Source organism: Triplophysa rosa, linkage group LG9, assembly GCF_024868665.1.
Source record: "Triplophysa rosa linkage group LG9, Trosa_1v2, whole genome shotgun sequence".
NCBI lineage: Eukaryota > Metazoa > Chordata > Actinopteri > Cypriniformes > Nemacheilidae > Triplophysa > Triplophysa rosa.
The window spans coordinates 8,964,611-8,978,503 of record NC_079898.1 but is presented as its reverse complement, the minus strand read 5'-3'; the positions used below and the strand labels follow the sequence as shown (position 1 = coordinate 8,978,503).

Below are 13,893 nucleotides of genomic sequence, written 5' to 3'. Positions count from 1 at the left end.
TTTAACCACAGGACCATCACATCCTGTATAGACAACGAAGAACAACACCTTCAGCTTGCATCAACAAGCAACATTCTTATTTTCAGATTCTAGTACTGAGTAGATCTTCATATATTAAACTCATCTTGTTAAACAAGGTCTTAAAGAAGATCATTACACAAAAACAGAAGGACAAGAGGAAACAACAGACTAAAGATAAATCTCAGGTAAAGAGTATCACGCAGAGACCACAGATTGTAATATACCGCTTGGTTATTTTTTTATTCTGGAGTAAAGCCATGAATTTTTACTTCATCTCGTCAGCGTCTTGGTAGTAGATTTCCCATATTTACAGTAATATGTTGTGCTATTTTAAAAATGTTCTTAGTTTAATCGATTTGGAAGAACTACCGACATATCTCAACCTTTTACATGTAATCTTAAACAGTTGCAAATGTCAAATATAAAAGATGACCTACTTTGCATATGCATTTTAACTGATGTGGCATCACATCTGCTCACTCTAAAAACGGATGTAAAAAAAACGGTTGTTATTTCTGGGACAAATCATTTTGTGTTTCTTTTAACTCGTGCTGTCCCTTTTATTTCACACAAAATGACACACATTGCATTTAATAGCATAACACAAGCAATGCTAGGTTGAATAACACCCAACACATCCTTTTTGAGAGTGCGGGTAATTTGTGTTTGAGCAGCGGGTAATTTTAATGTTTGAGCAGCAATCTCAAATGATCACAAATTAGTGCAACTTGAACGTTTTCTTTGTTTTTGTCCAGGTTAAAAAATTTAATTGAAGATGTCAAAGTTTAATCTTTTCAAGAGAAAAAAAAAACAGGGCAAGTATAAAGTTTCTGATGACCCTCTGTTATAGAAAATCACAGTAAAACATACAGAGACAACAGATGGTAAGACAATCTCTTGTTATAGGGTTTTTGATAGTTTGGAGTTCTGTCCTTAACTGTGCACACCTGTGTCTTGTTTCTGCACAAAAATAGTCTGTCTATTTACAGTCCCACGCTGTTAAACTATGCTGTAGTTTTTCAGCAGGTTTGCCAGTAACTTACACTCTTAAGAAAAATGGTTCTAAATAGTACCAAAAATGGGTTCTTCGGCTTGTAACAATAGCAGAACCCTTTTTATAAGGTTCCATAAAGAACCCTGCCTTGAAAAGTGCTATATAGAACTCAGTGGTGCTATAAAGAACCCTTTCTTCATCAGAAAACAGGAGGGGCTTCAATTTAGGTATTTTTATTCATTTATTTATGGATTTTATCATTTTCTATTTCCGTTTTACCATATAAAAACAATAAGCAAGACAATGTAAATCAAGTCATACTTTTATTTCCTTTTAGTCACATCATGAAGTGTCATGCAACATTCAATATATTTGTTCATATTAATACCTTTCACAATTTTGCATTGTTGCAAAGCAGCTTTACAGAAAAAAAAAACATATTAGCCCTAAACAGAGACATAGGAAAAAGTAAAGAAATACGTTTTAGTCCATTTTAGCACAAAAGCAGTAGAAATGTGACAACAAAATTGTATAGAAATAATAGTACATATATATAACCAGGAAATTATAAAAATACATGATTACTATTTAAAGTTAACTAATCAGCAAGATTATACAACAGGCAGTGCAGCCAAGAAGTCAGACAATGTTTGAAAATGTTTTCATCGATCTTATATTGTTTGCAGATAACTACATCCATTATTTTTACGTGTGGTAATGATTTTGAGTTCTGGCAAAACAAAAGAAGGGTCTGGCATGGGGCTCAAATTGCAGGCCATGATCATCGCAGATTCCCACCACTTTCCTTCTGTGGCTGTGGTTATCAACCTTGAGCATCAGGCCGAACCAGAGCTGTGTCTGTCAGTCTAAGGTGTTTTCAGGAGCCTGAAGATGAGACATGGAGACAAAACAAGCTGATGTTAGTGTAGAGGTCACTCTCATATGTAAAAATTATGTCATGGCAGAAGTTTGGTTGAGCTGACTCCTGCAGTATAAACATGTTTTTGGTAATAAAGATAATGTTTGGGTAAAGATTCATTCGTAAATTTTGATTACTTACCACTGAATGTGCCTCAACCGTCAAAGTCAGACCTGCAGTGGTTAAGAGCTTGGCTTATGATTCACCTGAAACAGAGACATGTACATATAAGTACTATAAGAAAACACAAAACTTCATTCCAATTTATTTTAACTGTAAATTGCTATCGGTTTAATGTGGAAAGGATATCAACTTTAAAAGAAACATGAATATATCACCTTAAAACATTAAGTATGACACAGTAGACTTCTGAGCTGAACTGATACTTGGTTTGCACCGCAAGAAATATCCGTCTTTTCCAAGTTCACTCCTAGGACAAGGTCACATATTAAACTCTGAAATATCAATAAATAAACCTAAATACATGTTGTATAACATACTGTACTGTTGAAGAAACATCAAGATAATGTGCATGAAAACATTTTAGAAAAATGGTTTATGGAAGTTCAGCCAGAAGTAAATAATGATTGATGCTAGGATAATATTGTTAATATAATATATTTTTTAAAATATTAAATATACATTTTAACTATCCTAAATAATTGGTAAAGCAGATTCCCATAAATTATATAACCATAGAATATCTTAAATTATAAAAAAACATAAAATATATGATTAAAAACAGTCTGAAGCTTACCTGTGTGGTGTGTCAGTCTGCAGGCACCTCAGCAGGACTGTTAAATCAGGACTTTGATTCAGGACATACAACCAATCAGGAGGCAGCTTCTTAATAACTGATCTACTTTAAACCAAAATAGGCAGAAATAAAGAACCCTTTCCCAATACAAAGAACCATTTCTTGTTTTCTAGGAAAACTATTTAAAACTTCTTAAATTATGATACGTTTACCAAACAAGAAAAGTGACCTAAGGTATTTGGCATTGTTTTATGAAAGAAAATATAAGAACTAGGTAAGTTTATGTTTAAAACAAAATTGTAAATTAAATCTACAGTAAGTTACTGGCATACCTGTTGCAAAACTGTAAAGTTTTACAGTGCAGGCCACATCCTGCCATCTGTTGATAAAGCACCTCTTGAGATCGTGATGGGGTGAGGGTTACTACACAGCTTTGGCTAGCTGACCACTGTTACACCCTGGATATTTGTTCTCCTGTATTGTCGTTTTCATGTGTATCTGCTAATATTTATCTGCTTTTTAACAGAGAAACAGGTATTTAACACTGAAACACCCGGTCAGTCTGATGTGAATTCTGATCAAGTCTCCAGAGAGTTTCAAGTGAATGGAGAAGAAGTGCTCAGTGTTCTCCAAAACATTTTGAGCCCAAAATCAAATTCCCAGGACCTTAAAAATGAAGCTATAATGATTGAAAAATGGGGCCAACTGAATGGCGTTACAATAGACAAGAAAGAAGGCAGCTACTCTGAAGACTGGCTGTGTGAGTTAAAGCAGTTAATAGATGAATCTGTTAAGAGACACTTTCCCATCCTGCCTGAAGATGAAACACAGACATCTGAACAGTTAGAGGAATTTGAGAATATAATATGTAGTGAAATGCGTCGATTAACACCAGTATTGAAAGATGCTGGACTGCTGACATACCTGACTGACAGTTACAGTCGTCAACTGTTTATCAAGCTAGACCTAATCGTAAACAGAGATCTTTCTGAGAATGAAACCTTCTGCCTTCTGCTGTGGGGAAAACGTGTTTTCTTCAGGTACTGGATGTAGCTGATTATCGGTCATGTCTCTGTATACTTATATTATAATCAACAAACACAATATGAAGTGTTAACACACTTTATGTTTTAGTTCGGATGCTTTCATAATGAATGACATTCAGAGGCATGACCCTCTGCTCTTCACAGGATGGTTTGAGAGAGCAAAGCAGAAGCTGCTCACTGTACTGAAGGTAAGATTTACAGTAGGAACTTGTGTCAACCTTTTCTGAATTCACTATATGCTGATTTATGTCTGTGTGTTTAGGAAGGGCATAACTTTGTTACACTTAAACTTCCACAGGATGACATTTCTAAGTATTTACAAAACATTCTGTGCAATGAGGAGAAACATGAAGATAATGAGTTGTTAATGGATGAAGAATGGTTCATCAGAGTGCACCTTGATGTCACTCAGGTAGTGCTTATACTTATAATACTGATTGAAAATAGATATAAGGAGTTTTATTCACATATTTGTTTAGTATTTTTTTGTCATTTTTATTGTTTATTAGTTGGCTATCAAGACAGTGCAGGTGAAGGGGGTCAATTTTGAACATTATAATATTATCATGTCACTTTACCACTAAATTTACTTAATAATAAACTTAATAAGAACTCAGTGTTAGAGCAAATATATCACAATCACAAAGCAATATATGCTGACTTTTGACCAATTTAGAAGAAATTGGCAGATGTAAGGAGATATAAGTTATTAAGGGATGTTTACTTTAGTCATATGTAAAGTATTTATTTTTTGCTTATGTTTACTTGGATAAACTGCACGTGCGTTCACTTGCCTCAGCTATACAGTGGATTATATGTGACAGATATGGTGCACACTAATATTTATATGTTCTGTCCTTACAGTGTCTGGATGCTGCTATTAAAAAAACTGAAATATGTAGTCTGACTTTGAAGAATTCTGTTCAAATTCTGTGTCTTGAGGAGCTTCGTAGTTTTTCTCAGAAGTAAGTTTCTTAAATGCGCTATTGTACTATTTTATATAGAAACATGTTTGTATGCCATCTAAGAAAAACACATTAAACATGAGTATGAATATACAGTAAAACAGTGTGTGTTTCTCTAGGTATGTAGATGGAGAGAAACTACGCCTTGAAGACATGCAGTCCCTTGAGACAAACTTTGTTTATCTGTGTAGGATAATCAGCACCTGTATGAAACTCAAGTGAGTTTTATTTTTTATAAATATTCTTCTTTGTAAATTGAATCATCAATTCAATGTTGCCCTGCAAAATTAATTTTCCCAAACATTAATTTATTCATTCAAACTGTAAACATGTGTATTAGACAACCATAACATTTGTCAAATTTTTACTGCTTTTTTGATCATGAAACCACTTTGTATTTACTTTGCTGTAGTTGTTTTGCTGTCCAAATCTGTAATGTGGACAACAACGAAGCTCCTGCCATCTTAAAGATGCTGGAAGATCAAGTTTTGTCTGTTGTGCAAAAGATGATCAATGACTTAGCTCAGGTATGTCAGTTTTATAATTATGTAAAGAGAAAGAAAGAAAGAAAGAAAGAAAGAAAGAAAGAAAGAAAGAAAGAAAGAAAGAAAGAAAGAAAGAAAGAAAGAAAGAAAGAAAGAAAGAAAGAAAGTTGGGGTGAATCCCAAACAGACAGAATTCCAATAGCGTTAGACTACCAGCATATCAGGATCTTCAACAAAAAACACATTATGATACAGACCTAATGTATGTTGCTGACAAATTGTTGTCATTGTTGTTGGAGAAAGATTTTGTGTTTGAAGCTATAATGTGTTTTTGTCATTTATTTTTGATAACATTTTTACAATAGATTAAATACGAACAAAACATTGCAATAATTGCAGTTTCTCTAAATCAACACTTTCAGGTGAGTATTAAAAGTTCTTTCAAAAATGGAAATGAGCAAATTTATAAACCGATGGAGGAAATCCGAAAGCTATGTGCATCTCTGCCTCAGATTGCAGCAGCAGAAGAAATAAAAACGGTGGGTTCTGCATTTATAAATATTGTATTAAAAAAACATATAAAGCCTGGAAGAAAGATCGTATCCTCATTCTTTGCTTACTATCTGTTCATTTCTGACAGATCATTGTGAATTTGGCATATGACTCTGTTTCCCGTGTGTATTTGGATTGTCTCATGGAGAGCAATTTTAAAAGGCTGGAGAGGAGATGGGGAAAAGTGGAAGAAAAAATAAGACAGCACATGATACATTTTCAAGACAAGTTCGCTCAAATGGTGAAAAAATTAAGTTTTCATTAAAGTTTTTAAGGCCTTGTAAGAAATATGGATCAAATACAACTGCATACAATAATGAGTATGAAGTATTCAGAATGCAATATTCAGTATTCATGGACAATGATGGATTTCTCTTTTATTGCATGTTTCCTGCAGAATTGCAGTGTTGAACAGAACCAGCTTCTTGAGAGAATGAGTGAAGTTTTGTTTTGCAGTGATGTTGACGCGCTAAAGCTTACCTGTGCTACTTTGTTTAAAGATTTTCCAGACGAGAGGTAAACCCAGCCTAAATGTAAACCCAGCCTAAATCTTAATACAGCACGTGAATTCAAACATATTGGAAATACATGTCAAGGATTCTGAACTGTGTCTATGAAAAATCTTAATGTTTCTTAGTGAGCACTATCTGCCCAGGCTGCTGGGCTGGATGAAGACGTTATCAAAGCGACAAGTGAGGGAGGTTTTGGACGTGGCTCGGCTGGGATGTCAAAATCCTGACAACCATCCCCATTTCCTGATGTGTCTTTGTTGTCACAGTTGGTAAAAATTGTCAGGCATATCCAAAAAAAATAAGCACAGTGTTTTATATTGTGTTCACTTACAGTATATCCCAAATGTTTCCAACATGTTTGAATCAGGAGAAATTAACACACATTGTTCTCCCAACAAACGTAATAAAGTAAACTTTTAAAAAAAGTTTTTTTAGTAGAAGAAGAAGAATGTATTATTTTGAGTATGCTGAACAAAATTAGTCTAAATGTGGGACCATCAAAGATTCTTTTGTTGACTGTACTTAGATATCTAAGTGATTGTCCAAAGCGCGTCAAGAAGTTTGACCAACTTGCCAAACTGGGTATTCTCAAAAAACAATTCTAGTGTTTGAAAGTTCCCAGCATGCATTGCAGAATTTTCAATTCGCCGGTTAAAATTATTAAAATGATTGCTATTTTAGTGTTTGCTGGCTATATTTTTTGTTTTTGTTGTCATTGTAAGTTACCTTTAGTATTTAGAGTGCCTTTTTATGATGTTTGATGAGTGGTACCATGATTGAGGCTCATGTGCTCAGTGTTGAGGTCTGAAGAAGTACTTTGTAAATGACGCAGTGAGGCCACTGCTAAAATGTTTAAATCACAAACAGCTTAAGCAGTTACTTAAGTAGAGTGTGTATATAATAATAGAACATTTATATAGTAACGTTATATAAACATAATCTTTTGAGTTGGGTCAACTAAGTCCATAGTTGAGTGATCTCAGAAATTTGATTATTGCATATTTATTTTAAGTTGGTTCAACATAGTTTTTTCAATTGACAGTCATGTGACATTACTCAGTTAATTGAGTTAGGTGAAATACTTGGCCAAAAGTAGAGTAAACTCAAAAAAGCTGTGCAGCGAGTTGCCTTGAAATTTTAAGTTAAGTCAACTTTTCATTTTTTACAGTGCATATTTAACCAGTTTAACGTCCCTCTTTGTTGCGTGAAAAAGGGCTTGGTGTAATGTTCCCGTAATCATTGGTTTCTACTTTTACTGTTTTTCCACTAAATTGGTCTTTTTATTGCTATTGTATAACAAGACTGCCTTTTTGTAGTGTATCTTACAGCATAGTCCACTGTTGTGTTTATGCAATGTTTAAAAGTTGTGTGCTGGTTTTCAGTGGCCATCTGTCCTGGCTGTTTCCCCAGGTGTTTATATTAGATGGATGGAACGGGTTTCACTTTCATTTTTGCTTAAATGATAATGTCATGCACATACTGTTCACCTTCAAAATGAAAATTCTGTCATCATTTTCTCACCCTATTGTCATTTCAAACCTGTATGACTTTCTTTCTTCTGCAGAACACAAAAGAAGATATTTTGAAGAATGTTGTTAACAGCCCCCTCATTGACTCTTTGGTTTTGTGTCCATACAATAGAAGTGAATGGGGGGCTGTGCTGTTCTGTTACCAACATTTTTCAAAATATCTTCTTTTGTGTTCTGCAGTAGAAATAAAGCTTACCAGTTTTAAATGACAAGAGGGTGAGTAAATGATGACAGAATTTTCATTTTGAAGGTGAACTACTCCTTTAAAACTGTTGGGTCTTTGATATTATCTCAGTTGTGGAAATCCACTGTCTGGCAACAAATTTAGTTAAAAAAAGTATGTAAAAGTACAGTTTATTGGTATGATTGTTTTGTGAAGTTTAAACAAAACTGTTTTCATGTCCAGTATTGTTGATGTTTATATGTGCTATAAATTGTAATATTGTTTTCTGAAAATAAATAATATTGTAGTAATAGTATTGCCGTTACATCTGTTGCTATGTAGCTTTTGACATAAACATATTTTTTATTTAAAGAAACTTGAGAAAGCATTGACACTTATTTGTGCATCACAGTATCTGCTGGTGAAGTGCTAGAAAAACATTACGTGTGAAGCAAAATTAGTTGACAGTTTATTTTCAAGGATAGGAAGCTGGATATAAATAATGGACACTGAGTGCATCCTGTTTCCCTGCAGAGGACACAGCTTGTCGGGAAAAGTCCTTTAACCTTGCAAAGAGTCTTTTAACGACTTCCAGGAACTATATAATTGTATCCACAGTTGTGTTTCCTACGGTGCTAAGAATCACATTCTGTTTATAGACTTCCTTTATAGACAGTGTTTCAGTTACATTTGTGTAATTTAAGTATTTGGTATTGATGAATCAGTCAAAAGTATTACCAAAAAATACAGCAAGATTTTATTTCATAATTCACATTATAAAGCAACATGGGAGTGCAGGGTATTTTGAAATGCATTGAGTGCATAATCATTACAATCACTTTCATCTAAACCAACTTTAATTCAAGTTTCTATGTCTGATTAGCACGGTATGTAATTCTTTGAAAACTGAACCAATGTTGTTAGTGCCATGCCCAAGCAGGAATGCTTTCAGTAGATTAGTAGCTCTACAGAAAAAAGTGTTTCATGTTATGTCATTTATTTAATCCTCACAAAGGAAAAGAAGCTCTTGCTACACCGGAGTAACTCCTGCTCTTCTTTGAGTTGATTCTGGCTGAAAGTGACGCTATTTAAGATTTGTTTCAGGTCTGAGGCAGAAAGATTTGTCTTGAGGCTCAGCCATACAGAGACATGACGTTTACTGTAAAGAAAACGTACATTCTCAGACACGTGGAAACACGGAGAATCATTCAATTCCTTTACAGGGAATAAAGTACAGCAAAAAAAATCATACCTGAAGTCAGGGTAATCTCTCAATAGATCACACAGCTCTAACTTTATACTGTCTGGATGCTGAAGCTTCAGGAGCCCAGCTAATTTCGGAAGAATGTCTTTTAACCAATCCATGTTTGAACCCTGCATACAATAAACAAATAAATGAGACGAATAGGAATACGAGTATACTGTATTTGTGTCACTGTAATGTGCACTTACGGCTGCGGTTAGGCGTGTGTGTATGCTGTCGCTGTTTTTGCAAACCGCCTCTGCAGCCTTCTCTTGCTTTTCTTTATCTGCAAATCTGATTTTGTTCTTCATCATTTTCCGAACGTATTCAGCCAAAAACTCTTTATGCAGGTCACTCAGCAGCTCCTGTAGCCATGACATGAACAAATGAATGAATTGGGAAATGGGCTAATTATTTGCTCTAATGTCCAAATAACAATAGCCTAAATAAATGAATACCTGGCAACACCTTTCCTGCAAGTGCTTGAATTTCTGTAAATGCACCTCCACTTTTGCAAGCAGCTCTTCGCATATGCCCTCACTGTCTCTGAGCCATTTAGATGAACCCAGCTTTTTATACAACTCCTGCACAACATTTAAAAATGTAGCGTTGTTTAGGAAATATTTACATATATTTTTTTATATTTATACATAATTGAAATTATAAATAAACATGTATTCATTTTTATTTTTTCTATTTTTTCTTTAAATAGATGTACATGTATGTGTTTATAAATACAAAATCAATTTGCACAGTACACAGACATATATTATGTAAACACTTTCTTATGTTTACATAATATATGTATGATAAAAACACTTTTATTCTGGATGTGATTAATCGTCAAAAGTAATTAATAAACAGCCCTAATTAAAGAATAATATATATATATATATCATAAGGTGGGTGTATGGTTTACATTGCAAAATGTCACTTACCTTAAGGTCCTTGTGAAAATTAGATGTGAAATAAGCATGACTGCTGTCTCTCATGGCATTCAGCAAAGACAGACAGTTTGTTTTGACGTCTTCAGGAAACTGATGTGCTTTCTTTATAATGTAGTCCCTGTGGAAACAACACACTCAACACAAGTTCTCAAATGTTTGATACTATTGTTTGAGTTTAAGTGAGGCCCACCTGAACTGCGTGATGCACCAGAGGTTGGCCATCAGAACAGCCTCAAAGTTTGTTTGTTTCTCCTTGATGACCTTATCATGAAACGTTTTGTAACTGTGGAAAAGAATGCAAAGCGAGTTTATTACTTCATTTTAATTGATGTTGATTTTCACGGTGCAAAATTTGTTAAATAAGGAAGGAAATTAGTTAAATAGCGTATATTTACTCACTCGGTCAAAAAGTTGCTCATCTGGCAGCTGACCCTCTGAGCTTTTGTCTCATCACCAAGCACCTCTTGAGCAGATCTTACACTGCCATCAAAACACTGGGAAAAATGTGACAATAACGCTGTTATTTCGAATTTTCACCACATGTTTATTTTGCTAAAAGAATTCATAATAACAATATTATCACAACATCTATTCATTTTTTTGGAGAAAACATAAATAATGCTTGGAATCAAATTCATGCTTTGTTTTAAAAACCCTCTTGTCATTTCAAACCTGTATGGCTTTCTTTCTTCTGCAGAACACAAAAGAAGAAATTTTGAAGAATGATGGTAACCGAACAACGACAGTACCCATTGACTTGCATTGGTTTTGTGTCCATACAATAGAAGTCAATGGGTACTCTTGTTTTTGGGTAACCTCCCCCTTTAAAGCAAAATGTGCAAGAGCACCACCTGCACTCTGAAAAATGTTGGGTTATTATTTTCAACCCATCGTTGAGTCAAAGTGGACAAACCCAACAGTTGGGTTAAAATAACTCAGAGAATGTTGATATTTGACCCAACAATGGGTTTAAACAACCCATCATTTGGGTTAAAACAGCACAGCGTAGGGTAATTTATAACCCAACGTTTGACTTTGTCCTTGTTTGACCCAACGCTGGGTTGAAATAACCCAACATTTTTTAGGGTGTATTTTCTTGAAGTGTCATCCAGAAATTGGGGCTGGCTTACGTACAATATTATCATATGTGTCATAACACAATGCACAATTATTAACTCAATAATTGTGGTTTATCTCTAGGTGAAAGTACTCGTACTAGTTATTTAGTTTCTTGAAGTACAGCTAGTTATATAGTTTCTTCATGTTCAGCACCTGGATAACATCAATGTGTAGAGGACAGGAGTATTTCTGGTCTGTCAGTTCTGGAATTTTTCCCTCCTTCCAGGCGGTTTCTTCTCTGTTCAGAGCACTGTGAAGCCATGTGCTCAACTCGTTCTAGGAAACAAACAGATTCAATTTGTCAATTTAAAATGACACCGAATATGGGGGAATGCTTATGATTTTGTAAAGCCATTAAAAAGCATCACACCTCTATGCTGGTCAAAAACTGCTGTTCCAGTGGTCCAATGATGTCTTTAGGAAGCAGTGGATTGAGCTGTGTGCAATCTATCACTTCGTTTATCCTGCTGTCATTTAAAATACTGCAAACACACAACAACACATAATATAATTCTGCTAAAAAAATATCAGCTGTTTTAGTCATCTGTTTTTTTCACAAAGCTTTTTATTGTGGCAAATTTGCATTACTTACTAGTGGTAATGATTGTTCACCCAGCTCAATAAAACGATGCAGTCACTATCACACAATCCATAGTTAGCCACCTTTCTAAGCTCATCACTGAAGCTCTTATGGTACAGCGTAGCGTAAAGCTGGCACACATTGTCTTGTTCTGGGTAGCAGCTGCTCACACACGTCACAACTTTCAGCAAGTCTTCCCTCAGTTGTTTTCCTTTACTAAGAATGCTATTCTTTACAGACGAATGTGTCTCAACACTTGAGTCTAATGGTGCATCTTGCATACGACTCTGAACAAGTGTCTCCAGCAGGGTCTCATGCTTCTGTTTACAATGTCTTGGCCTCCATGGTGGGCGTTCCGTTTCTTTAAACCTCTCCCACTGTACGTCCTGTTCCTCCTCCTGAAGAATGGCTTGCACTGCTTCTTTCAGTATATCCTGTTCCTCTGCACTGTTGAGTTCGAGGGAATTCTCCAGCGTCCCCATCACTAGCTTCCACCAATCTTCGTAGTCCTTTACCAGTTTAGCCTCTGAATCTTCTTCTTCCTCCAACAGCTTCTTCTTGGCTCCAATCCCTTCTTGCTTCAGAACAAAGAGACGGTCTTCTCGGTTGATCAACTGCTTCCCTGCGTCCACAAAGTGATGTGCTTGCAGATTTTGCTGGAAGGAGAGGTCCACTGCCGGGAAAGAAAATGGATGCTTACAGGGCATAATCTGTTTTATAGCCAGACAGATTTTGACTACCATAGTAGGAAAAATTTGTTTATCATTGTTTTGTTCTGTTGAACACAAAAGAAGACATTTTGAAGATTGTTGGACAGCAAACAGTTCTGGGGCACTTTTGGCTACCATTGTTTTTTTCCTACTTCAATGGGGGGCAAAATCTGTTTGGTTATAAGCATTCTTCCAAATATCTTTCTCTGTGTTCTTCAGAACAAAGAAATTTATACAGATTTGGAACAACTTGAAGGTGATAAATTATGACAGGATTTTCATTTTTGAGTCAAGTGTCCCTGTCAACTAGACTTTCCTTATACTGTACACGAACAACGCTGGATTTGATCATTTTAAAATGCATGAATTGCTTTGGATTAGATGTACTACACATTTATTGCTTTAGCATGGGCAGTTCAATTTGTAATTCATGTAAATTATTTTAAATAAAATGTTTGTTTGAACTGATAAAAATATTTACTTCAATGATCAAATCATTATAATGAAATGAAATTATAATTATGATAAAAATTGTAGCCTAAGTAAAATCTGAAAAAAAACCCTGAATGCATATTTTTATTTTTAACAAATCACAATTAAGTCGAATCATTTATACAATATATTTATATTGAAAATTGAATTGAAAATGTATAAAATGGTAAAATCGTTCATAATAACAAATTAAAGCATTTATTTTTTCGTACCTGTAATTTTTAATTTCTTCTTGTGAAAAATGAACTTCCCCAGTTTTTTCCTCATTTTAGGATAGCTCAGGCAAGATAAATGGTTTCCAGGCAAGGCGCATGAGGATTTATTTGTCATCTCGTCTGAGGAAGAAAATAAATAGCGGTATCTGGTAGGCTACGTATGCAAAAGAAAAATAATAAAGTCGGATTTGTGTCTTTCCCTTAGGACTAAACGGGTGAAGGTCTGGAGCCCCCACTTTTATAGACACACGACTGGAGAGTTTAGGAGGCGGGGAGTTAGGTGGAGCATATTTGGCAATTTCTTCATCAAGGGTCCGTTATCCTGGGTAAAATGTTGCGGTATTGAAGTGCGCATGGCCAGTGGAGATAGCGGTATCTCTTCTAGCCATAACCGTTATCCTGCGCATCATATGTCAAGTGTTTGCCGGAGATCACGTGTTTAATTGTATGACCATATGAGAAGCTGGATTACGCTCTATTGGCACGCAAGTATATTTATACAGTAGGGGAGTGATTAGCCTATTAGCCTAAAAACTACTGCACACTGTAGCATTATATTTGTTTGAAAAAATCGTATAAACTAAAATGCTTCATGCAATATTCTAATATTTTATAGGTTATAATAAATTATTAATTAATCCACG

The 13,893-nt window shown here is 34.9% G+C and overlaps 2 protein-coding genes across 2 annotated transcripts; one reads left to right on the top strand and one right to left on the bottom strand.

Annotated features, from left to right (window-relative positions):
- Nucleotides 1-8,259, top strand: LOC130559582 (exocyst complex component 3-like). The gene is made up of 11 exons (XM_057342747.1): nucleotides 1-206; nucleotides 777-3,731; nucleotides 3,826-3,925; nucleotides 4,036-4,149; nucleotides 4,602-4,702; nucleotides 4,822-4,920; nucleotides 5,115-5,229; nucleotides 5,610-5,726; nucleotides 5,828-5,980; nucleotides 6,137-6,255; nucleotides 6,377-8,259. The coding sequence occupies exons 2-11, from the start codon at nucleotides 3,376-3,378 to the stop codon at nucleotides 6,522-6,524; spliced, it is 1,422 nt and encodes a 473-aa protein (XP_057198730.1). The 5' UTR covers nucleotides 1-206; nucleotides 777-3,375; the 3' UTR covers nucleotides 6,525-8,259.
- An 88-nt stretch (nucleotides 8,260-8,347) lies between these two features.
- On the bottom strand, nucleotides 8,348-13,473 carry tnfaip2b (tumor necrosis factor, alpha-induced protein 2b). Its single transcript, XM_057342745.1, has 11 exons — nucleotides 13,247-13,473; nucleotides 11,845-12,505; nucleotides 11,623-11,734; nucleotides 11,406-11,528; nucleotides 10,533-10,627; nucleotides 10,324-10,416; nucleotides 10,125-10,251; nucleotides 9,645-9,770; nucleotides 9,396-9,551; nucleotides 9,196-9,317; nucleotides 8,348-9,102 (listed from the first exon to the last, which is right to left on the bottom strand). The coding sequence occupies exons 1-11, from the start codon at nucleotides 13,362-13,364 to the stop codon at nucleotides 8,940-8,942; spliced, it is 1,896 nt and encodes a 631-aa protein (XP_057198728.1). The 5' UTR covers nucleotides 13,365-13,473; the 3' UTR covers nucleotides 8,348-8,939.
- Nucleotides 13,474-13,893: the final 420 nt, after the last annotated feature.